Source organism: Neopsephotus bourkii, unplaced genomic scaffold (genome assembly GCF_033783945.1).
Source record: "Neopsephotus bourkii isolate Nb327-2 ecotype Australia unplaced genomic scaffold, CSIRO-AGI_Nbou_v1 NB_926, whole genome shotgun sequence".
NCBI classification, from domain to species: domain Eukaryota; kingdom Metazoa; phylum Chordata; class Aves; order Psittaciformes; family Psittacidae; genus Neopsephotus; species Neopsephotus bourkii.
The window spans coordinates 188,833-212,041 of record NW_026901420.1 but is presented as its reverse complement, the minus strand read 5'-3'; the positions used below and the strand labels follow the sequence as shown (position 1 = coordinate 212,041).

Here is a 23,209-nt window from a genome sequence, read left to right as displayed (position 1 = left end):
GATTTGGCATATCCAAGCAAAGCAGCTATGATATGTCCAAATCCACTCTCTACTCCTCCCTCCAAAGTTCTCTGCGGTAGAAAAGTCCCTCCATTCTTCCAAAGAGCCAATATTTGTTTCTTCGAGCAAAACCCCAACCACTCGTTTACTTACTTACAAGAAGGGAATTTACAAGATATTCTGCTGCTGAGAGGCTTGTTTAAGCCCAGCAGTGCTCAAAAAGCAGAATGACATTTATCACATTTGTTTAACAGCGCGTGAGCAAAGCAGCAAATATTGGCAGCGGAGAGCAGCTTCTCTGAGCAAAGAAAATAACCCCTCTGAAGTCAGCTCCGAGACATAACTGCTGATTTAATCTCTTGCACCATCCTCCTGAGGTCTTCTTGGGGAAACTTCTGGAGTCAAAACCTAAAGGGGCTACAAGAAAGCTGGAAAGGGGCTTTGGACAAGGGTCTATAGGGACAGGCCAAGGGGAATGGCTTTAAACTGCCAGAGGGGAGACTGAGATGACCTCTTAGGCAGAAGCTCTTCCCTGTGAGGGTACCCAGAGAAGCTGTGGCTGCCCCATCCCTGGTAGTGTTCAAGGCCAGGTTGGACACAGGGACTTGGAGCAAGCTGCTCTAATGGAAGGTGTCCATGCCCATGGCAAGGGGTGGAGCTGGATGAGCTTTAAGGTCCCTTCCAACCCAAACTAGTCTGTGACTCTAAATAGCAGATCCTCAGCTCTTAGGGTGTATCTTCTGGTCTGTGTCTTCTAACCTGAGTTATAGCTGAGCCAGGGGAAGCCAGTCCTCACCAGGCAGTCCTACAGCCTGATACAGTCACTACACCCTCTCTGGCTGCTTTTCCCCACATACAGGAACTTTGTACTGACACAGTGTGTATGTGAACCAACAACATATGGTCCATCACTGGGACCTGGCACTTCCCATTCTGCTGAAAGTGATGCAGTGCAACTTGCTCCCAAAAAGGCTTGGGTGCTGCCACCAATGCCAGCAATCCAAAGACTACACAGAACTGGGCTGACTGGAGGTTCTGCACTGCTTCACCTTAAAATCACTGCATCCTTCTTTTTTCTTCCTTGCTGCTCTGATTCTCCCTGGATCAATGAGTTTGCTCTATCTGCAGACAGCTTATATCATCAGCTGAAAGATGATATAAGCAGCCTCCAGTTTCCTAACTTCCCTAAGGAGTGCAGAAGTGGCGAACCATGGTGCCCTGCAATGGGGCCACCCCAAAACCATGCAGCTCCACAGCCCTGGCTCACAGCTCTCAGAAAGTGCCATTCACTCCAATTACCAGAATGCTGGACTTAACTCATTTTAAATCTCACGTACCGACATGCAAATGATTTCCAGACCTCAGAAGAACTCCGTATGTTGTAATCTCCACAAACGTTCCTATGGGAAATTAATCCCTCTAGGATGGTTTGGGCTGTCTGACTTCTCCATTGACCCTGTTGCTTCACAGAGATTTGACTTTAATCTACTCTTTTTATATACACCACTATGGTTTCACTGTACAAGTCATACATGGTTGTACTTGGGGATGAGCAGAGCACGGAATGAGACGTTTTATCCACCTCATTTTGTCTCGAGTCAGCAGTTTTATGTCATACATTTGACCAAAGCCAAAACAATCAGAAGTTACTTTTAATCATTCAGCGCTATTACTGCCCTGATTATAACGTCTCCATTTCATATGTGGTAAAAGCCACATAAAGCAGGCTGCATATGTAAGTATATATTAGGAGAGAAGGCTTTTAATGTAATAGCCAATGAATAGGAAGAAACACAGATTTCGCTATGCCCTCCTAATTGAACATGCAGACAGCACGTCTTGATTTTCAACTTCAACTAAATTCCCCTTTATTTTCTATTCAAATAGTGGCTCAGTAATAACGGCACCAAACTTGGGCAGGGACAGAGTAAAGAGCAGGGCAAGAGGCTCAAAGCCATAGTGGTAACTCTTGTTGTACCTGGTTCTGATTCCTGCTCCAGATGGCTCCTTGCATCCATAATACAAGATGAGGATGCCTCAGCCTCTTGACCATATGCCTTGGCATTATCCAGAGGCTGCTTCAGATGAATTGACAATGTGGGGATCCTGAACCGCTGGAGTGAAAGGCAGACATTTACAGATTGACTCCCAAATGCAACTAATGCTTGGCACAATGAACCCCTATTTATTCTTTCAAACTGCTCTCCTGTTCTGGGGCAGCCTGAACTGTAACCACGCGGGTTGATCCACAGTTTCTTTTCCTCCTCATCACAAAGAGCATCTCCCCAAACATTTAGTCTGCTGCTGATACTCAAGAACATAACTCCCCACAAAACTTCCCAAAGCCTGTGCTTTCATCAGTGTAAAAACTAAGGTAAGACAATGAAATAGGAACAAAATCAGCAGGAATTTTAGACAATTCGGGGGGCATTACTGACAGCACCAAGTACAAGTGAAACATGAACTAAAAATTCACCTCACCTTGTTACTGCAGCTCACCACAGTTCCTGGTTACATCTGCAATAAGCCATGTTGAAACATGCGCTTGTAATAATCAAAATAACTGGCCCATATCTGCAGACTGAAATATTCTAGAAATATTAACCCCACACACTAATCTTTGGAGATTTTACCCCAAAACAGAGAAGGTGAATTGCAATCACAAGCTCTACAGACATCACATCCCATTATCTGTCAATATAAATTCTTTCCAAAATCCTTTGGGCCATTATGAATAGCCCAGAATAAACCCACATCTGTGTGAATCCCCAACATCTGGAGAACACCACTACATGTCAAAGGCGCTCTCTTCATTCCTGTTCAAACCCACGGAGATTTAGGGTACTTTTATGAAGATACCCCCCTTGCTGGCATGCAAGTAGGTCCTCCAAAACCTAGGCAGCAATTCTGGGAGCAGCTTTAGAGCTAGACCACCACAAAATTTGGGAATGCCACCACTGCCCTCTGTTGCAGCGCATCCAGGCCCGTCCCATGACATCATCCTGGGGGAAAATCATGGACAACAGAACAATCTCTTCATTAAAAAAACACTCAACATCCCTGCACCCTCAAATACCTTGTGCTTTTATAGCCTTTCTCCTCATCCTATCAAACCATTCCCCATGTAGATCTGGTTTATGGCACAAGAGCTTTCTACCGGCCTTTTGGCCTCGTATGTCCCAGGTTTCTAGTTTTGAAGACTTTAGGTCTTCATGTGTGTTTTTAAGAGCCATTTCTTCAAAGCTGGCTCAAGCATAAGTGAAAAACCAACAGATTCACGGTGTACTGGAGGGGGATTGTCTTCGGTGTTGGGTTTTTTGTTTTACATAATCACTCCCAGACAAAGCAAATAATCAGAAGGCTGCAAAATCCTCGTTTTGCAACAGGGGAGGAGTTTGATATAGAGAATAAAAACTGTGGTTATGTGTCCACATCACACTCTTGCCACATATACTTTATTTTCCTTTGAGTAATACACTGCAGAAGACAGATTTTAGCAACAAGTGCATTTGTAATATCCTTAGTGAGAAAACGATAAAATTAATACCATCTGAACTTCCATCTCATACTAAGGGAGAGATTTCAACACTTGCTTTTTAAACCGGCAATTACTCATTGTCATTGCTTTAGAGTAATTAGTAACACTTGTAACCTGCTCCTGTGAAATAAAATGCAGAAGTGAACAGACAGGCCCAGGGTGAACTGCATCTTTGCAGCAGGAGCTCCTGTCTTGTCTTCCCTGATCCTGACAACTTTACAAGAGGTCTACACAGATCTTCTATGAGGAGGGCTGTTACATACCAGAACCAAGTTATGATATACATTCATGTTCTATTCTTACTCCAGGGGATTATGCACATTGGAAAAGCTGCAGGAGCTCCCATAGCTGCAAAGGAACACAAGCAAAATCCAACACCAAAAACCTCCTGAGAGAAAGAAACCCCAACAAACAGGATGCTCTTCAGACCAAGCCTACATTAGGTAAAACTGTATTAGGTGATTAAACTGTGGTTTTAAAACTGTAATATTAATCCATCACATCTGCAGTAAGCCTAAGCAAACCTGATCAGAAATGCAAGCACAGCTATATTAAACAATACTAAAATCTCCTTAGTTGTACACCACTTCTTTCTTTCACATCCTACTCTTCAACCTCTCTTCTTCACTTTGCCCTTATAAAGTCATTTCTGCTGTGCTGGACTTGACTCAAAACTGCTCCTCAGAGAGGCCTCTGCTCCAGGTGGAACACTGTTGTTTCTGAGACTGATGTGTTATCTACGACCAAGACTCGTTTTATTTATCACAAGACTCAGACTAACACAGTGTTCCAACAGACAGCAGAAGACTTCTGACAGAAGAAAGTTGAACTTCACCGCACATTCCCACATCCTGGGAAAGCCTCGCAGGGCTGCTTGCAAGCAGTAACCGTCCCTGAAACAAGAAGTATTTCATTACACCTTTATTTTGAATACACCTGTATTACAAATTTATCCATAAATGGTTAAGACTTCTGTAAATAGTAAAAACCCTTTGCTAGAAACCAACTCATCTGTCCAGACTGGACCTGAAAACAAGCTCCAGTTTGTTTCTACTAAATATACCCAACATTCAACCAGCAAACGTGAACCCATAGTATTTGAGTAACGCAAGTAACACAGCTCACTAGTCAATCACCTTGCCCAGTTAAAACCAAAGTTAACTGCAAGGACCTGATATCAAGTAATATATTGATTACTGATCAGCTGCAATTTCATCTGGGCTGCTCTCGTAAACCTTCACTAACAGGAAGGGACCTGGTCCTCAGTCCACTGGAGCTACAGGTCAATACTCAACACAGATGCAAGAGAGAGGAAATACAAAGGAAGAAGAAGGGATTTCTGCAGAACAGAAAACTGCTTCAAGCAGGGTGCAGACACAGGATGTGAATAACCACCAGCACCAAACAATTTCAAAACCTGTTTTCTTCCCTGTTTGGAATAACCCTGCCATTCCTCTCAGATGTCAGTGCCCAGTGAGCAGCCAGGAGCTGAAGTTTTCCCTTGCGATCGCCCAAAATCAAAGCAAGCTTTGGACAGAAAATTGTTTTGGAGTTGGTGGAATGTCACCAAAATCATCATAGAATCATAGAACAGTTTTGGTTGGAAGGGACCTTCAAAGCCCATCTAGTCCAACCCCTTGCAATGAGCAGGGACATCTTCAGCTGCAGCAGGCTGCCCAGAACCACCTCCAGCCTGACTTTGAATGCCATCAGGGATGGGGCATCCACCTCCTCTCTGGGCAACCTGGGCCAGTGTTTTTCCACCTTGAGTGTAAAGAATTTTTCCTCACATCCAGGCTGAATTTCCCTCTTTTAGTTTTAAACCATCACCCCTCATTCTCTTGCAACGGGCCCTGCTAAAGAGTCTCTCCACATCTTTCTCATAGGCCCTTTCAAGAACTGAAAGAATTAAGTACTTCCCTTACCTTTAAAGGGAATGAAACACTTTTATGCTTCCAGTAGTGTTCCTGAAAATCTCCCGGCACTCGCTAGCTCCTTTATTCTCCGTAGATGCTTCCCATGGAATACCTCCCTTAGCTATTTGAAAATCTAAAACCTTTGCCTGAGAAGTTAGTTCAGCATTCTAAGCTGGATCCCAAACTGCACAAATATTGTGATCACTGCAGCAGACACTATCAATAAAAGATGAAAATTATCTCAGTGAGAATTCTCACTTCAGAAAAGATTAGTCAAATTTGTTTAATAAACAAAACAAGAAGATAAGCTATACATTTGGGTAACAAAGGTGACAAAATCCCAGATTTCTCAGCACCAGGACCATGGAAATGATTTAAAGTTAACATTGCCTAAAGATTCAAGAAACAGAATATCATCTGTCTGAAGATCACACAGATTCGAGCAGGGAGAACAGGACGAGCCCAAACAGCCTGGCCCCACCACAGGACACCATCACCAGAGGCAATTCAGAAGCAAGGAAGTCCCCAGCAATCCACCACCCCATGGGAGGGTAGAAATGGCAGAGGGTAAACGAGGAGGCTTTCCTCAGCAGGTATTGCTGTTCACCCAGCACCAGGACAAGTGGAAGGAGTTTTGATTCCACTGCATGAACTGCACATTCACCACAAGAGCCCCACACAACACATCATGCAAAGTGCAGCTGTGATTTAACATCCCTGTATTGCCAACTCCCCCCAGGAAGAAGCCATCAACAACCTTTACCACTGTCTGATGTGGCCAGAACACCCGAGAGGGATGGGAATTCCATACCGAGGGGCACATGCTGGAAGATGAGGCATGTGCAGGGCTGCCTCCTTCTCCTGAAAAAGCCAATGCTGCTTTTCACCAAAGACCAGCACCCATCTCCTGCACAGGCGTTTAAAGTGAACCACATCTGATCCGAGTATATGCGGCTTAACCTTTAACTGACAAGCTGTGTTCAAATCAACCCTGTTTTCACCAGTAACAACTGTAACATCTTCCCAGTCAGCACAGAACACTGCTATCATCAAATTAAGGATTAAAAAATATACACATTTTTATCATCACTTTCAGCAGCAGGGAAGGCAACAGGAGCTGGTCAAGGAAATACTTTAACCAAAGTTTTCAATGAAAACGTCAACTGGCTAAAGAAGGGAATACTTCAGTCAAGCAAAACAACAACCACCTCAAGAACAACTACGCAGGGCTTTCATGGAGGACACAGAAGGGATTCAATTCCTTTTCTGGCTGATGGGTGTTCAGCCCCAGAACCACCACAACTCAAGTACAGGCCCACCTTGAATCTGCAGCTGTTGTGTGGTGACTGCTTGCCTCTGCCTTTCCTTCTCTCTCTGAAGTTCAATTCCATCTCAATGTTGAATGGGAACATTTCCAAAGTCTCAAGAAGTTGTAAAGAAAAAGGAATCTATGCTAATTTGTGGAATGCTATCTACAGCCTGTACAAGCACTATGGGGCTTCCAAGGGTAGAATTTACACTTGAGGAAATACAAAACCCACACACACACACCTTAAACCAACTTTGTGACTTTTATTGATGGGCGACAACTTTATACTTCTAGGGATCACTAAACTGTGTACAATTAGGAACTTAACATTATAGGGGAGCAGACAGCAAAATGAAACAAAGCAGACTTAAAAGAAGTATCAATCTTAATTATTTGCCCATTTTGTTTTAATTTCATGTACACAGAAGCATAAATGCGGTTTGAAATTTCTTAATAGCGATAAAGTTACAATCACCCATCTATATAGACTAACATCTTAACTCCAAATATTTCATCTGTTATGTGTACTGAAGCAGTTTCTCATCACACAATTATCAAAATGTTTCTTCTTATTAGGAACCAGCAACCCTGCATTTCTTACGCTCGTACATGTTTTGAAGCATGTAGGACCATTTCCATCTCATACACATTGGCTCATTATTTTACCACTTATTAAGAACTACTAGGGGAGCAGAGAGTATTTTTTAGTTTTATTTCTTCTTTTTTTTTTTAATTTTTAATTTTTTTTTACTTAAGTAAAGATAAAACATTTTCACAGAAATCTACAACTTCTGTTGCTGGTGCAGGGCTTTCTTCTACTACACAATTAGGAAGTGGGAATCAAATGCAAATCCCCTTTCATTATCTTAGGATTCAGCCTTAACACAGATTAACTTTTTTTAATGGGAGTTTTCTTGCATTTTTGTGATTCATGAGACTGAGTCTTTCAACCAAGTGATTTCACTCTGCAAAGTCAAAAGTCAACACGAATTACTTTGTGCACAAACCCATGGCAGTTTCCTTTATCATTTGACCCCACAGTTGCAAGGGAAGGAAAACAAAACCCAAAGAAAAAGAAAAAGGAAGAAAAAAGAAAAGATTCACTCAAAAGAGCATTTACAGGAGAAAAAAAGTTAGTGAGAGTTGGCGTTCTACAAAGCAGGTATCTTGCACACACAGCGCAGAAGGGCAAGGTTTCACAGCAGGTCAACTCGGCGGTAGTACAGGAGGTAGGCTGTGCGTTCTGCAGAAGGCTTCACCACCTGGCTCTGGTTGATCACTTTGACTGCCTGGTCATCGATGCGTAACCAGCCATTTAGGCCGATTTGGAAGACATCTGTAGTGTAATGGCCACCAGTTGCGCTGTTTCCGTGATGATAGACAACTGCAAAGAGAAAGTCATGATGCATATATACACTATACATTGATAAACAGCCACTGGAAAAGTACATAAATAAAGAGTGGAACTAGATGATATTAAGGTCCTTTCCAACCCTAGCTATTCTATGATTCTGCGATTCACAGCATACTCACGATTTAGCCAGATGATATGATCTTGCTTAAGCAAGAACCTGGGTTTGTTCAGCCTAGAGAAAAGAAGGCTCAGAGGAGATCTTATCACCATGTTCTAGTATTTAAAGGGCAGCTATAAAGTAGATGGAAACTCCCTTTTTACAAGGTCATGTAGAAAAGATGAGGAGTAATGGGTAATGGGGAGCAATGGGATCTCCCGAGGAGATCCCAACTGGGCACTAGAGGAAAATTTTTCCCAAGGAGAACAGCCATTGGAATAATTCCCCCAGGGAAGTGGTGAACTCCTCAACATTGGGCAGCATGCTGGGACAACGAGTCTAGGTCATGCTTTGCCAAGGCAAGTTGGACCAGATGATCCTTGAGGTTCCTTCCAACCTGGTACTTTATGATTAAATCTTTTAGGTGTTAGTGTAAGTTCCTGCTTACATTTGATGCTATGTGCTATTAGTACTGTTTCTCCAGCATACCAGATCTCATGATTCTATGTAAATTCAGAATCAAAAGCATCAAATTGATTTTTATGACTTCCTAGAGGATCTTCTGGGAAGGATGTGCCCCACAAAGATCATCTCAAACAGTGCAGCACACCTTTCAGAGCTTCCAACAGGAATTGCCACACTTAGCAAGATACTCTTAAGGTAGACATTGGCTCTGTCTGCAGAAGACAACAGTATGCTGTTGTAACTATTTGTAAAAATAAAATAAAAATAAAAAGTTTGGGGAAAACTATGTACTAGTCCAAAGGGAAGAGACCTTTTGAGTACGTAATTCTAAGGTCGTATAAAGGAAATTGCTTGCAACTTCTTCCAGGAGTATGTAAGACCTGTAACTAACAAGTACAAATCAGAAGGAATTGCCCTATTTGACAAGAACAGAAGGATGTAATTATCAAAATTCTTTACACTCTTTCAAGATTAGTCAAACTTCAAACTTACTCAGATCTTCCTCACACTTCAAAGAAAATAAGCATTTTACAATAACTAGAGTTAAGCAAAGCAAAAAGGCAGTATCTACTACATCTGTACATACTATACCTGTATGCTTAGGGAATGCAGAAAATAATTTTTTTATAGTAGCTTAAACTTGAATTACTGATTTTTAAAATTTAGTGTTAGATAATTAGGCGAATGCTGGATAACAGCTGAAACTCAGTTCTTCAAAAGCTTATTTCAGTAATTTAAAATTAATCTAACAAACTCAGTTTCTGCAGACGAGAACTCCTCTACTGACTCAAAAAATTTCCATAGAAGGACTTGGAAAAATATTTCAGCAACACATTTTCTTCAAGCCACCTTAAATGCACTGTCTAAACTTGTCTCATAAAAACCACTATCAAAAAAAAAGGAAATTACACTGGCAGAAACACTCCAGAATTTCCACAAGACACAGGTATGTTATTTCCCTCTGTAACCTCAGTGGTCACAAAACTGGATCCAAACCACCAAGTCACACAAGGCCACCAGTAACTGGCACAGGGCTGGTGATGCAGAAGTGAAGACCTTTGGTTCTCCACTTTATTATGTTCTCCTGAAGCCAACACAAATAAGCAGGTGCAAACTGTGTAAGAGTTTTAAACTTTAGGAAACTCATTACTGCCGAGAGGCTGTTTTGCTCGATATTCAAATGCTGTTTCTGAATTTTTATGTAAGCTTTCAATATTAATTACCAATTTAAGTATTTTGTGTACATCATAGACACATTGTTTTCTCACACAAAAATCACCATCTCCAAGTTAAACTTTTCCACCTACAATACACTATTCATACCCTGCCAGCAACACTCATCCTGAGGGCTCAAAAGGATGCAGAGCCAGCATTCAAACAGTCATTTCAAAGGATGTCTGAAATTATCCTGAAAGTATGTGGTGTATTTTAGGCACAGTTCTATGTCAGCTGTATTCAGCTTCTGCTGATATTTTTTAGGGTAGATCTGTTACAGAACTCCAGTTTTGCACAATGCTGGATCAGCGGGATATAAATACACACGCAACAATGTATGTGTATATGTAGGCATTCAAGAAAACCCCTCTAAATACAAGATTCTGACATCCACAAGCTATTTCCATGTAATTTAAAAGAAAATACTTGATATAATCCAGGAAACTCCACAGCTTCTAGAATTTTATATGCAGAATTTGTATTTGCAATACAGGAACTAGAAGCACATAGATAAAATACCTGCAAAGAGCCTGTAGGTTCTTTGGCCTTTAAATATTTTACTTTTCACACCAGGAGATAGTAGCTCTAGAGGAGACAAAAAGTCACAAAGGCAACAGTTAGCAAGTTTAGAAATGCAATTTCAAACAGATCAATTATTTCTAGAGAAACCAACGCTGTCATAAAGGAGAAAATGTAACTAAAATGCCTTCTTTAGACACTAAAGAATGTTCATGGTTCTAACACCTGGTAATCAAGGGAATGAATTCTGAGGTTTACTGAAGGCTAACATTAACATAAGGTTTAAAAATGCCACCAGAAAAACTGAAGGGGCCAGGGAGGAGAAGATGGGGATGGAGCCGGGAAAGATTAGACTATTCTTTCCTTTCATTCCTTATGTCAGCCAGTGACAAAATCAATTTCAGATTCCAAATCATACTATAACCATTTTTGTCAGTCAAGGCGAACTGAACTAGTTCAACAAATTCATATTATTTGAGGAAATTTTTAAAATAAAATATTAAGTGAAACAAAAAGGTACTGTCTGATGATGTACATCTCTGACTTGACATATGAGTAACCATTATCTATTTCTTTTTTCCCCTTATCACAACTAACAGTCAATTTCTCAGATCAAAACAAAACGCATTTGATTTGGCAAGCTTCAGATATGGGGTTATATGCAGACTCTCACGATTTTCAAAACCAGTATCTCTTCAGATAATTGTTAAATGAAAGAACTTGGCTGTTTAATCTCTGAAATACCTTCAGGCTCAATTTTCTATAAAACACCGGTTTCTTTTCATCAGTCACTGTATATTACTATAATTTGCCATTTCTCTGAAATCTGAGACAAAAGTATCTAGTATTACGAGACAACAGCCTTGTGTAGGAACACACCCCTCATTCAGCAGGATCACTTCCAATATTTGTCCTCAGTAGTCTATAACCTTATTCCTTAAATCTGCAGGGACTTCTTATTTGGCCAAGCCAATGCTCAGGACACGCCAAAGGATTTCTGACATATTGTTTTTTACAAATTGGATGCCCAAACTGATACAGAGGAAGCATCTGGTTCAGCAAGACTGAACCCAGAACCCCAAATATATTTCTTTTATGAGAGAGGAAAAACGAAAAGGCAGCATACAAGATTATTATCCAAATTATCAAGTATCCCAACAACAATGAAGAAAGCCTATGCATACGAGAGGAGAAAACTGAAACACAGATAGCCCTAAGAAACACAGTATCATCTTTTCCCTAAAGAGGGGAAAAATCTGTTAAAGTATCTTTACCTTTACTAATTTCCAGATCAACAAGATACTCAATATTCTTGATAAGCTTCTGACATCCACCAGTCTTCTCATACACAAACCGCTTGAGGTGTAAAACAAGAACAGGGGGGAGTTCTTCTAGTGTCACTCTTCGACTGATCTCCACCTAACAGATACACAGAACAAAGATGAAGAAAACCTGTAATTTTCTGTTAATTGCTCGAAATTACTCCCTTAAATGAGGAACCAGTATTTAACTTTGAATACACTAACAGAAAAAACACAGATTCACTGTTGTTGTAATACCAATTTATGGCAAACAACTGCAGTTTATGACTAAAGCACATTGAATCTTTAACTAGTGTTGTCTCCAAGAACTCAATCATTTCAGCAGAATGTAATGCATCAGAATGACCACAGATATTTAGGTTCTGCAGTACTGAAGAAACACCTTGATGGAGATCCCCCAGGAACAACTCCTCGTGGTGGTTTAGTGACTAGTAATTCTAAGTAAGGTATTATACATTAACTGAAGGTCGATACCTTGTAAGACAGGCTGCTGGTTTCAAAGAACTCTGAACTACAACAGCCAACTGCACTACACCTCAGGCACCTGATGCAAGAAGCTTTGAAAAGCTACTTTAATTTCTAAAAGCTGATACCTTTTTACAAAAAGCTGAATAAAAGGAAAAATAAAATGCAATCCAGATGAAAACACTCAGAAGACAACAATAATTTTTAGCTTTATCAGTCACCCTTAATTCCCCTTCTGTAAAATGGAGGTGAAACTTCTTCAAAACACATTCTGAAAATTACTATCTGCAAAATCCTGTGCTGCTTGTACAGTTCAATCTTAAGAACAGCTATTTCAACTTATATTTCTTTCGAAAAAAAATCTAAAGGATATTGTGAATGCTTGCATTTCCATTCAGAGTCTAAAATATATGTCAGAGCAAACCTCCAGCAACTAATCTGAACACCCATTTCTTCCAAACCCAACTGAGTTATCAGTAAAGTTAAAACCATATGCAGTAAAAACCAAAAAATGACTAGCAGAACAAGATCTATGTGGAAGATCACAATGACCTTGTATTGCAAATGTTTCTTTCACATGGAAGACAACTGGAGAAATAAATGTTCTCCAACACTCCTACTGAGCATACAAAGAAGACAAATTTCAGCTATCCATCTTTCGCTTTTCCAAGAAAATGGTCTTTATCTAACTGTATTATCATCTGGATTATTTAGAAAACTTACAGATACAGAAATGAATGCCAGGATGAAGATGAACATCAGAAGTGTTAGAAATGAATGTCATAATGAAGATGAACGTCAGAAGTGTTAGAAATGAATGTCAGAATGCTTCCTTCCATCCTGCCTACTGAGAGACATTATGAACAGTGTATTCAAAAATTCCATTTGAGTAATCCACGCACACCATAGATGTTATTCACTAATGCATGCCATAGGAAGCAACACCTCAATGGGGAGGTTTTTCTTCCTTTGAAGTGTTTTCCTATTGCAATTATTACTATTATGCATTGTATTACTGGAAAAATAACACCAAAAAAAGCTTGCAGAGCTGCATGAGAATATGGAATAAAGTGTCCTGGTTCTTGGAAGTGACAGTGAATCACAGTGCTTGGAGATCTCCACTCCTTCCCCTCTGTATCAATTACAACAATTTGTATAATTCGCGACTTCTGTCTCTCCAACCTTCTCTTAAAGCAGTGAAGACAACTCTACAAGCACCACAGGTAACACCTCGTCCAGGTCCTATTCCTGTTTAATGTCCAAGCATCACTGAGAAAGATCAGCATTTTCCTTTTCAAAGTAGCCATGACATATAAAGTTTCACATCTGGTTCCATCTCTCTTCTTCCACATTTTATTTCCTTTTAAGGCTGTGTACAGTAAACCAGTCAACAACACAGTGCCAAGAACACTACCGAATTGAGGCATTACTTGTTATTGAAGGATTTCAGGTTATTAATCCAGAGAGAAAAATCATGAGAAGTTTTAGGGAGTTTCTACCACACCTACCACCAAAGAATATTTTCATTTTTGATTTGCAAGTGAAATTGGTAAATCAAAACTCCTTGAGGAAAGCCACACAGACAGTAATGCAGTTGTTCTGCTACAGGACTTTTCTTCTTGAAGCTAGAGTGTGCTTTCAAACAATACTCTGAAGAGCTGCTCCTTTACCAAGAACATGGCAATCCCCAGGAATCAGTATGTTAAGATCAGCTAAGGTATTTAACTCGTAATAGCATGTATTATTACCACAGTTCACCTTGCTAACACACACTCCAGTAAAATCTCCAACCAATTACTACACCAACTCAGAACAAAATGCTTACTTACACACACTGTTTAAGAGTCAGTTCTCTTCCTTTCAGTGTATGTGTTCATGTGTAACATGTTTTAGTACCGCAGGACACTTTGAGGAGGTCAGTACCTCTTTTATTAACATAACAGTGTTCAACTAATTATTTGTAAAGCAAGAGCTGCATAAAAAGCCTTTAAAAAATTTAGTATTTGACTGTAAAAAGGGGTCAACAGAACACACCTCTTGCTTGGTTTTTGTGGTGTAACCCTGGACAGATTCTCTTGCCACCAAACTTTCCAATGCATCCTGAACTGTGCGTATCTTCTCTGACTGTATATCCAGTTGCAGGGTGAAGAAAGGTTGCAGTGTAGCGGACTCCTTAGAACTCTGCTGGTAAACAACAGACCTATGGAAACAAAAAAGAGAAAATGTAATAAAGCATATAATAAAGTAATAATATAGAACCTTCAAGTAAGAATGGACTGAAGTCTACTTTAGTAACTTTACAGTTAATCCAAAACAACACACACAAATACAAAGGTTAAGTTTTACTAACGTGAATCCACTTTACTGCAATTTAAATGATTTTCACATCCACTTACAGCATGAGCAGCATTATATTTGAACTGTTTTATTTATGCAAGGATCAAATCACTTACTGGATTAGCACAAAAAGTTTAAAGAAAAATACTGACATTTTTGATAATGCAGTTAAAAAGATGTGCTTCTGGACTCCTTTTGTGTTAAAGAGTTTTGAAATTATATTTTCCAACAGATTCTTGGAAGTGCAAAATACTAGTGCTCCTTTAACTGTACTTTCTACTGTAAAAATCAGACCTGATTCCAGATTCTCCAATAAAAAACACACAACATTTTTAGTAATTTCCCTAAACTCAATTTCACAGTGATTTTAAATTGTTTGCTTAAATCTTGCCATAGGAAATATAAACTGTGCTCCCTCAAGGACTGGCATTTCCTTTTCCTCCCATCCTTTCTGTGCCCAGACTTTGTCTGTGGACTCCCTGCACATAAACTGGAATCTTTTGGAGAACTGGCAGGAGTAACGACCTAGACCATGAGAACATGTTTCCTGTTTGTTTGGTTTTGATTTTGGTTTGAAGTGTATTCAGTTGTATCATTCAAGTAGCCTGGCTTGGTGACCATTGTTTTGTGCAATGACCAGTATACTCCTCAGCCACAATGTCACTGCACTAAATGGACTCTTCCTGCTTTTAGTTTTTCTCAAATTTCACTGAAAACCACCCAATATGGCAGAAGAATTATATTTTTTTATTATTTTCAAGGCAGTTCTTACATTAAAAAGACTCAGCTGCTACAAAAATGTGGTTTTGTACAGCCACAGAAATCATTCATTTCTTACGCTGTTATGCTCATTACAGTGGGTTACAAAGCTTGAAAGTAGTAAGGTGATTAACACAGCTCTCTCATCCATGTAGCCATGCTGGAACGTCTACAGGTCATGTATGAAATGCTAACACACAGGTTTAATGCTGTACTGTAAAATCTTATCAAAAGCCCTTTGGACTCAGGCAAAACCCTGAAGCACCAACATATGTATGTTGGCAAATATATATCCTTTAGATGAAACAGAGCGTATGAAAAATAGTAGCATCTTTATTTCACTTTAACACTTCCTTCTTGGGTATATTTAAGGACAAAACCTTCAACACATGGCAAGCACAGTGTTTCAGCAAACAAACCCTTCACTGTGTTAAGTCTTGCTGCTTTTGGATATACTTCCCAAACGCTTTTTAAGCTAACCATTATTTAGTGAAACAATCAACAGAAAACAGCTGGAGTTGTTAGCATTTTTCAAGTCCATGTATTAAAGACTTAATTAAGAATTTTCAGAATAATATTTTGAAAAGAAAAAGTTAACTAAAAACTTTCTAAAAAATTATTAGAAATTGTAACATCTTGAAAACATTTCATTCAAAAAGATATATGAAAATTGATTTCATAGTAAAACCTTTACAGGACCATAATTTTCTATAACAACATTATTATAATGTTTCAACTGGTCAAGGAAAAATTAATCAAATGAGTAATTATTCTTGGGTACTGTAAGAACTCTACAGTGAAAATTTCTCAGGAAAACAAGCACTACGCATTGCTACCCTCTTTAGACTACAACAATGTAATTGATATATTTCCTTTTAAACAGTGCATTTGAAGGGGGAAGTTGGTACTACTCATGGAAATATTTAGCAGACTTCTAACTGCCCTGTGAGCTGGCTTGCATAACAAGTATTTGAAACACACAAGCTGAAAGTCGAAAAGGGATTCCTGAAGACAGACAAAGCAGATCCCGACAGAACCATGTCTTTTCGTACTTACAACATTTAAGTCCCACTTTGCTTAAGGGAGATTTTTGGGGGTTTGGCTTATTTATATATTTTTAAGCTATGGTACTTAAATATGCATTTAACAGACAACTAAAGCCTCAAGAGGACAGCCTGAAGCTTCCCAAGCTAAAAGATGCGAATTCAAAGATTTGTTTTCCCCTAGCTGCTTTTCCCGTGCAATTTTTCCCCATTTCTGATTCTTTCATTGAGTGGAATTCTACTGGCAATTCTGTATTCAATCCTTCCTATGTCCACGCTCAGCCTCTGAGGATGAAGCTTTCCAACATCACATGGGATACTGTTTCTGAGTGGTAAATTGTGTGATCTGGTTTGGAGGATAAATAAAGTGGATGTGGTGACAACAGCCAACAGATGTCAGGCTGGACCCCGTGATTCTGTTGCTTGCTGCAAGTTTTTGCCTGTTTTTGGTATTACCTTTGCTTTACGTAATTTTCCTACAGAAGACAGTGTTCTCTTGGTATTAATCTAAAAACTAATGGATCTAATCAATTCTGACCATGATAAATATAATAAAGGTATTAACAATACCTTGGAGACATGAATATACATACCATCGATGTGGAATTTTATCAATACATATGAACATCTGTCTGCCAGTTTCTATGGAAAATATCATTTTATTTGCCAGCTGTCTGACTCAAATCCCAGAAGAATAATTTAAGTGCACTTCATGGGCAGAAGGCACTAGCCCATATTATTCACACCTCCAGACTGAATACCTGGCAACATAAGGGAGTCAAGCACTAGCAATTAAGTGTCTGTCTCCAATTTAAAAATAATTCTACAAGTCTAGCATTTGTGTTTTTGAGTATGCTTTTAGCAAATGTTTACCTTGCTTTCATTTTAAATCACACATTTCTCCAAACAAGTCATAAGGCTTCCTTTCCAGAAAATATTCTTTCAGTATCTACTTTCTGCCTTCATCTGGTATCAGACCTGAATATAAGTAATGTCCCACATTCTTTTCATTCGTTTAACATCTTGTAGTAATGTACATTTTTCCAAATTTCTCTGGCCTTTAACATTAACTATTACACATAACTTTCCTGCCTCTGGGAAGCATAACTGTCTAAATCACCAAAAGTTTACAATTTCTTTATTTCACTTTCACTGACCAGATTTAACTCTTAGCAAATCTCACTATGCCCTTGTATCCTTATTTGCAAAATTAGTCAAGACTCCTCAAAGGTCATAAAAATTAGGTGGTTCTAAAGTTCTTCAGAATTCTTAATAGATTAATACAGAAAGCATACGTGTTTCGAACTCATGCTCTATATGCAATTCAGGGCTTTTGTTGTCTAAACAGTGTATTCTTTTAAGACACTTCAAGAGATTCAGACTCAACAGTGTCACAGAATCATCTGATCACTGATCAATCCTTTGATCGCTTTGGTCCATATTCTGAACTCTCTCTTGTATACCAAACGCTTCACGGTAGAATGTTCATCTCTCCTGGCCTGAACAAACTGCGTAACAGTTTCTTCCACCCAACTATCCAATGGTGAAAAATACAGAAAGTAATGCAAAGGAAAACGTTATCTGTAAAAGGCAGAGCAGCCTGTGATCTCAACAGCTTTTATAGAAAAGTACTATACCTTATATGACCACCAAAAATATCAGTAATTGGAGTCTGAACAAAGTCAGCCTGTCGAGTGACTGATGATTTGTTGCGAGGTCCCACTTGCTCCCATTCATCCTCACTGCCTTCCCCTTGTTCATCTTGCTCCTCTTCCTCATGAACAGTCTGAGCCTCAGGGCCATTGGAAACTGAGAGTTCTTAAAGTGAAGCAGGAAAAAAACCAACCACATTGATTTTTGCACGAATAAAACATGCATACAGATAAAGACTCTGAAAGGTAAAATAAAACCCAATAAAAGTAATTTTCAGAGGATGGAATGTTCTCATGGATCATGGACTGGAGAAAGTAAATGAGAACAAGCATATTCCAGGCCCACTCTCAGCTGAACACATCCATGCATTAACAGAATGCAGCTCACTGATGACTGTATGTAAACAGACGTAGTTTTCTAGCAAAATGTGATATATTTTTAGTAGTAAATTCATGGGGTAGAAAATTACAAAGTTAAGTGTTATTCTGGAAACATAATTATGCCATTATTAAATACAACTCCTTTTCTGCACAGATATTTTACAGAGAACCCAAAGCTTAGCAAATATTTTCTTTGCAAGTGCCAGTCAGGAGGCTATAAACTGCACACAGCTACAGAACAAAATATGGAATGATCATTTTATATCATAAAAAACTTACCCTACTAAAGAGAAATTGGATAACTAGTGATCTTAATTCTATACTGGGCTAATATTTGGTTAAGACTAACAGTGTTCTGTTTCATTTTTAATAGCAGACCCAAGACATAAAGACACTATAAAATAAAGTGACATTTTAGTCCGTATACAAATTCTAATACTTCTTTAAAGAAAATCTCTCCAATTTTGTCAATAAAAAATTTAAACCAATTTTATATGGTCTGTTTTACATTAGATATACGTTAGCCATTAGTCTAGAATTTTTCACTTCAAAAGAAGATCTTAACAGTAGTTTTAAAGATCGGTGGAAAAAACACACCGATAAAATTTTTAACTACCATGGAGAAAACCAAAACCTTTTAACTACCATGGAGAAAACCAAAACCCCAGTAAATAACTGACATTGCAGGTATGATGAATGGCAGACAAAGATACTCATGTTTAAGACAAGATCAGTCAACTCAAGTTGCTTAGTTGAGCTCAGTAAAAATTTGTAATATAGAAATGTGTCATTTAGGACCACCAAATAAATGGCTTATTATTACTGTCATTCAGAACATTTAGAGAATGATTATACTTTTCCAAGTACCCAGTAACACTTGAGATCACTTGTAAATTGGACAGAATGGACTCATTTTACCCTTTGGGCAGATTTCAAGAAAAGATTATTTGTTAATGTCCAAGTTCACTAAAACATGCCTTTCTACCCCTACCTGAACATCTACACTAAACACTTCTCTATTACAGAACCACACACAAAAAAAAAAAAAAAAAGGAAATACAAAAAATCCACTAACTTCCATTATGTGGAGAGAGAAGTTTCTTTAGGGTCAGCATTTCTTCGTGTAGGCCATTGAGGATAAATCCCAAGTATTCTTCAGCATCCTCTTGCCTGCCCTGAATAATTATTATATGACATTTTCATGTTTTCAACAGCAGGTAAATGACACTGAACATATAGCTTTCTCCTATTAATTTAGCCAATTAACCAACTACGCAGTCAAAGCTGTAAACTCAAGTAAAGTTTAAATTTTGCTATAACCACCCCTCATTTTCAGACAAAATTAGTTAAAAAGAACCAAAACATTAACTGGTAAACTCCCACAAGAGGTAAGTGAATACACACATAAGCTTGACCTGGAAACAAGCACTTTTACATTCTTCTCAATACAAATTCAATTTACCATGCGAGTTGGGTGGGTTTTTTGCTATTTCTTTTCAAACTAATATTAAAAGTTGCTGCCAAACCACAGCCAAATCAAAAGATGGTTTGGACTATTATTTCTTCTTTAAATTGAAACTAAACCTGAAATAATACCTTGAGGTCTCTACATACCTTTAACCCTTCCAACCTGAATCCCAAGCAGAAATGAACAGCTGTCCATTTCTTAAATATAAATCCATAGACATCTTCCTCATAAAAACAAATGTTCCATTCCAATAGTTGTTTTTTCATTCTTCTGATATATCAGTGTCAGAAAAATCATGATAAATATCATAACAAATTTCTAATTAACACCTTCCCATAATTTAAGTCTCAAGACAGTCTAAACTTCATTACAATGAACATCAGCTACTTGATTTTCTGGGTATTTATAAACAGAACCTGATATATAACTTTACACTGCTTTAACAACGGTGACTGTCTTGCCATGTAATTACAAAAGTCAAAGATTTGGAGGTCTCACCTTTTCTGACAGACTTGACTTTATAACCGTTAACAGTCTATAAATATATGTAGGTTCAAAGGCAGCTCCTGGTCGGATATCCCTCACAATTTTGTCACCTAAAGCTGCAAGGCAAAGGAGAAGTACATATAAATAACGAGATGTAGGCAAGGTTTCTAAATTCTACCTCCATGTTCTCTTCATACTTCACTAGATTTCTGGAATCCAAAATTATTTTTACTAATAGCTTTATTACAATTTTAGTGATTCAAGCTCAGAATTCATAGGATATCACTCTCTTACATTTAAACTTTTCTTAATTAAAACACATATTACATCACCCTATGTACTTACAGATAGCCTACAGCATTACCCCTTTTTACAGTCAACACCCTGAAGATCAACAAGAATATCCACAGCAATCATAAGAGAACAATTCTAGTTCTATTTAAATTTTTGTACTTTTGTATTCAAAGAACACTTCCTTAAATCTTTTATGTATTTGTAATTCTAACAAATCGTTCTTCCTCACTGCAGAAGAAAAAAAAAAAAAAAAACCAGACAAAAAAGCAGTCTGACAGCAGGTTCAACCTAATGATAATACAAAGCCTCAGAAACTTGATTTGAAAACTATACAAGACAATAAAATAACCTAGAAGTATAATAAATTGCATAAGACACTAAGATTTGTTTTACAGAAACAAAACCTAAGCAGCAAACCACAGAAATGTCTGAACTGTTTGGAAATTGCTGGAACAACCAGCTCCTTGTGATATTTTCTTATAATGTTACATAAATGCACTCCTGAAACTGGTTTTTATAAGTTTGTAATACAAGAGATTGGCTTAGAGATTAGAAAATGACATGATAAATGTACACTTCTATGGTTTTAACAGTGAAATAGTGCATAGGATGGAGAGAAATTAAAAGCCATGATAACATGTCTGCAGGTAATCTCTAACTGCTAAAGAGACCTATTATGGTCCTATTTTCTTCCAAATGAATGAAAGTCTTTAGTATTTAAGGAATAATGCTAGAATTGAGCAAAGTGATAGGCCAAACAGCTGGAAATATGTAAGGAATGAAGCAAAGTAAAATCAAGTATCAAATGATTTTGTTAGAAAGGGCATGTTCTTAGAAGACATCTTAACAATTAAGATAACCTTCAACAAAAATTATTCTTATTGCACTTGCACATTTGATCTACCAAATAGAAGAAAAAATAATATAAGGTGCAACACCTATGACTTCTTGACATGAACCACCAGTAAGAAAAATTGTTAACACTGGCAGAAAACCAACCACAAACTTCTTAAGGTATCAAGAAACTCCAAAAGTCGAAAGAGCCAAGAAGGGGATCAATCATCAGCTTTTTAAAGGTCTTAAGTACAGCACATGATGCAGATCCTTACCCCCAAAGCCTTCCAATCATGATCTTAAGACTTTTCTCCCCCTATTCCCACTCACCTTGTTTTGCTTTAGGAGGTACAGGCATATTAGTGAACTCATTCATTAAACGAACACTGAAACAGAACGGAAGGAACAACTAGACATGAGCAGCAAGTTAAGACTTAGAAGGACAAATAATAAAAATAGATTACTGCCAAAAAATAAAATAAGATTGAAGAATATCATTATGAAGCCTGAGAAAGTTCAGACACAAAAATTAACCCCATATTGCTGATGAAATCAACTTGTTCATTTAGTTCTTGCAGCTCTCATGGCTCATTTTTGCATATTAAACACCATTTGAAACTGATATTCCTCAGGCAACAGGAATGACCTTCCTTGACTATTCAAGCATTTGTAAAATACCAAACTCATTATAAAAGCCATGTATTACCAAAAAAAAAACACAAAAAAAGAAGACTTCTGGATACATATCACCTTTAAAAATCTTCAGTAAACAATCATCTGGTAAGATATTGCTGAATGAGCTTAATCTGACAACAGACATTTTAAGAAGCTACTTACAAACTGTCTATCATTGGTGTTGAGGTACACGGCCGCTGCGATTTTGAATACATTGGAATGGACTTCATTAAATGATACATTGGAGGGCAAGCAACCAAGGCTTGCAGGGTCTATGCAGTGACATTAAGGAAATATTCAAAGAATGCAATCTGTATACTAACCAAATATTCAATTACATTTAAAATTATATGCAAAGAAAAGCCAGCTCCATTAAGTAGATCCAGTAACTAAACTGGAACAGATGGATGGACTTCGATCACAACATTAACCATCAACATACAGAAGTTATACTAAAAAAAACCCAAACCATCAATCTGTACGATGCTGTGATTTCACTGACACTTAATAATGTCAATATTTTAATTTAAGGGGAAGGAAACATTAAATCTAGGAATGGGAGAGGAAAAGAACTTTCATAGGAAAGACTTAACAATATAAACAATTTGAAAATTGGCAAGTAATAACCTCTAACGTTTTCTGACAAGAATGGCAGCAGCCAGCTGACAGGATTCAGAAGTTACAAGATGATGATTCTCCCCCACAATCAAACTACAGCACAAGTACCTGTTGTGATGTAAGACATTCTGCACTATAGAGTTTGGAGTGACCTTTAAAACTGCAATGTGTGCTGGGAGGACATACTTTAAAAACAGAAATCCATGCTACTTGGTGAGAACACTGAACAGAGGAAATGTATTAGATGAGGGGTAAGGAAACTACAAAAAAGGCAGCGATCTCAACAGCCACAGCCATATATTAACTTAATCACTACAGCACCCAAACACTGAGTTACAAATTCTCATGTAACATTTTAAGACTTTAAAAATGGGAGCCAATACATGAGTGCAGAACTGGTTA

At 38.2% G+C, this 23,209-nt stretch overlaps 1 protein-coding gene across 2 annotated transcripts in view; it reads right to left on the bottom strand.

Moving 5' to 3' along the window:
- Positions 1-7,006: 7,006 nt before the first annotated feature.
- Positions 7,007-23,209, bottom strand: part of USP10 (ubiquitin specific peptidase 10) — a 51,234-nt gene continuing 35,031 nt past the window's right edge. For both annotated transcript variants that reach the window (XM_061357914.1, XM_061357915.1), the window contains exons 6-14: positions 22,352-22,461; positions 21,845-21,900; positions 20,399-20,502; positions 19,508-19,607; positions 18,037-18,217; positions 14,295-14,460; positions 11,748-11,892; positions 10,474-10,539; positions 7,007-8,147 (exon numbers count right to left, since the gene is read on the bottom strand). In XM_061357914.1, coding sequence (XP_061213898.1) covers positions 7,960-8,147; positions 10,474-10,539; positions 11,748-11,892; positions 14,295-14,460; positions 18,037-18,217; positions 19,508-19,607; positions 20,399-20,502; positions 21,845-21,900; positions 22,352-22,461 — 1,116 coding nt within the window. In that variant the 3' untranslated portion in view covers positions 7,007-7,959. The remainder of the gene's footprint in view (positions 8,148-10,473; positions 10,540-11,747; positions 11,893-14,294; positions 14,461-18,036; positions 18,218-19,507; positions 19,608-20,398; positions 20,503-21,844; positions 21,901-22,351; positions 22,462-23,209) is intronic.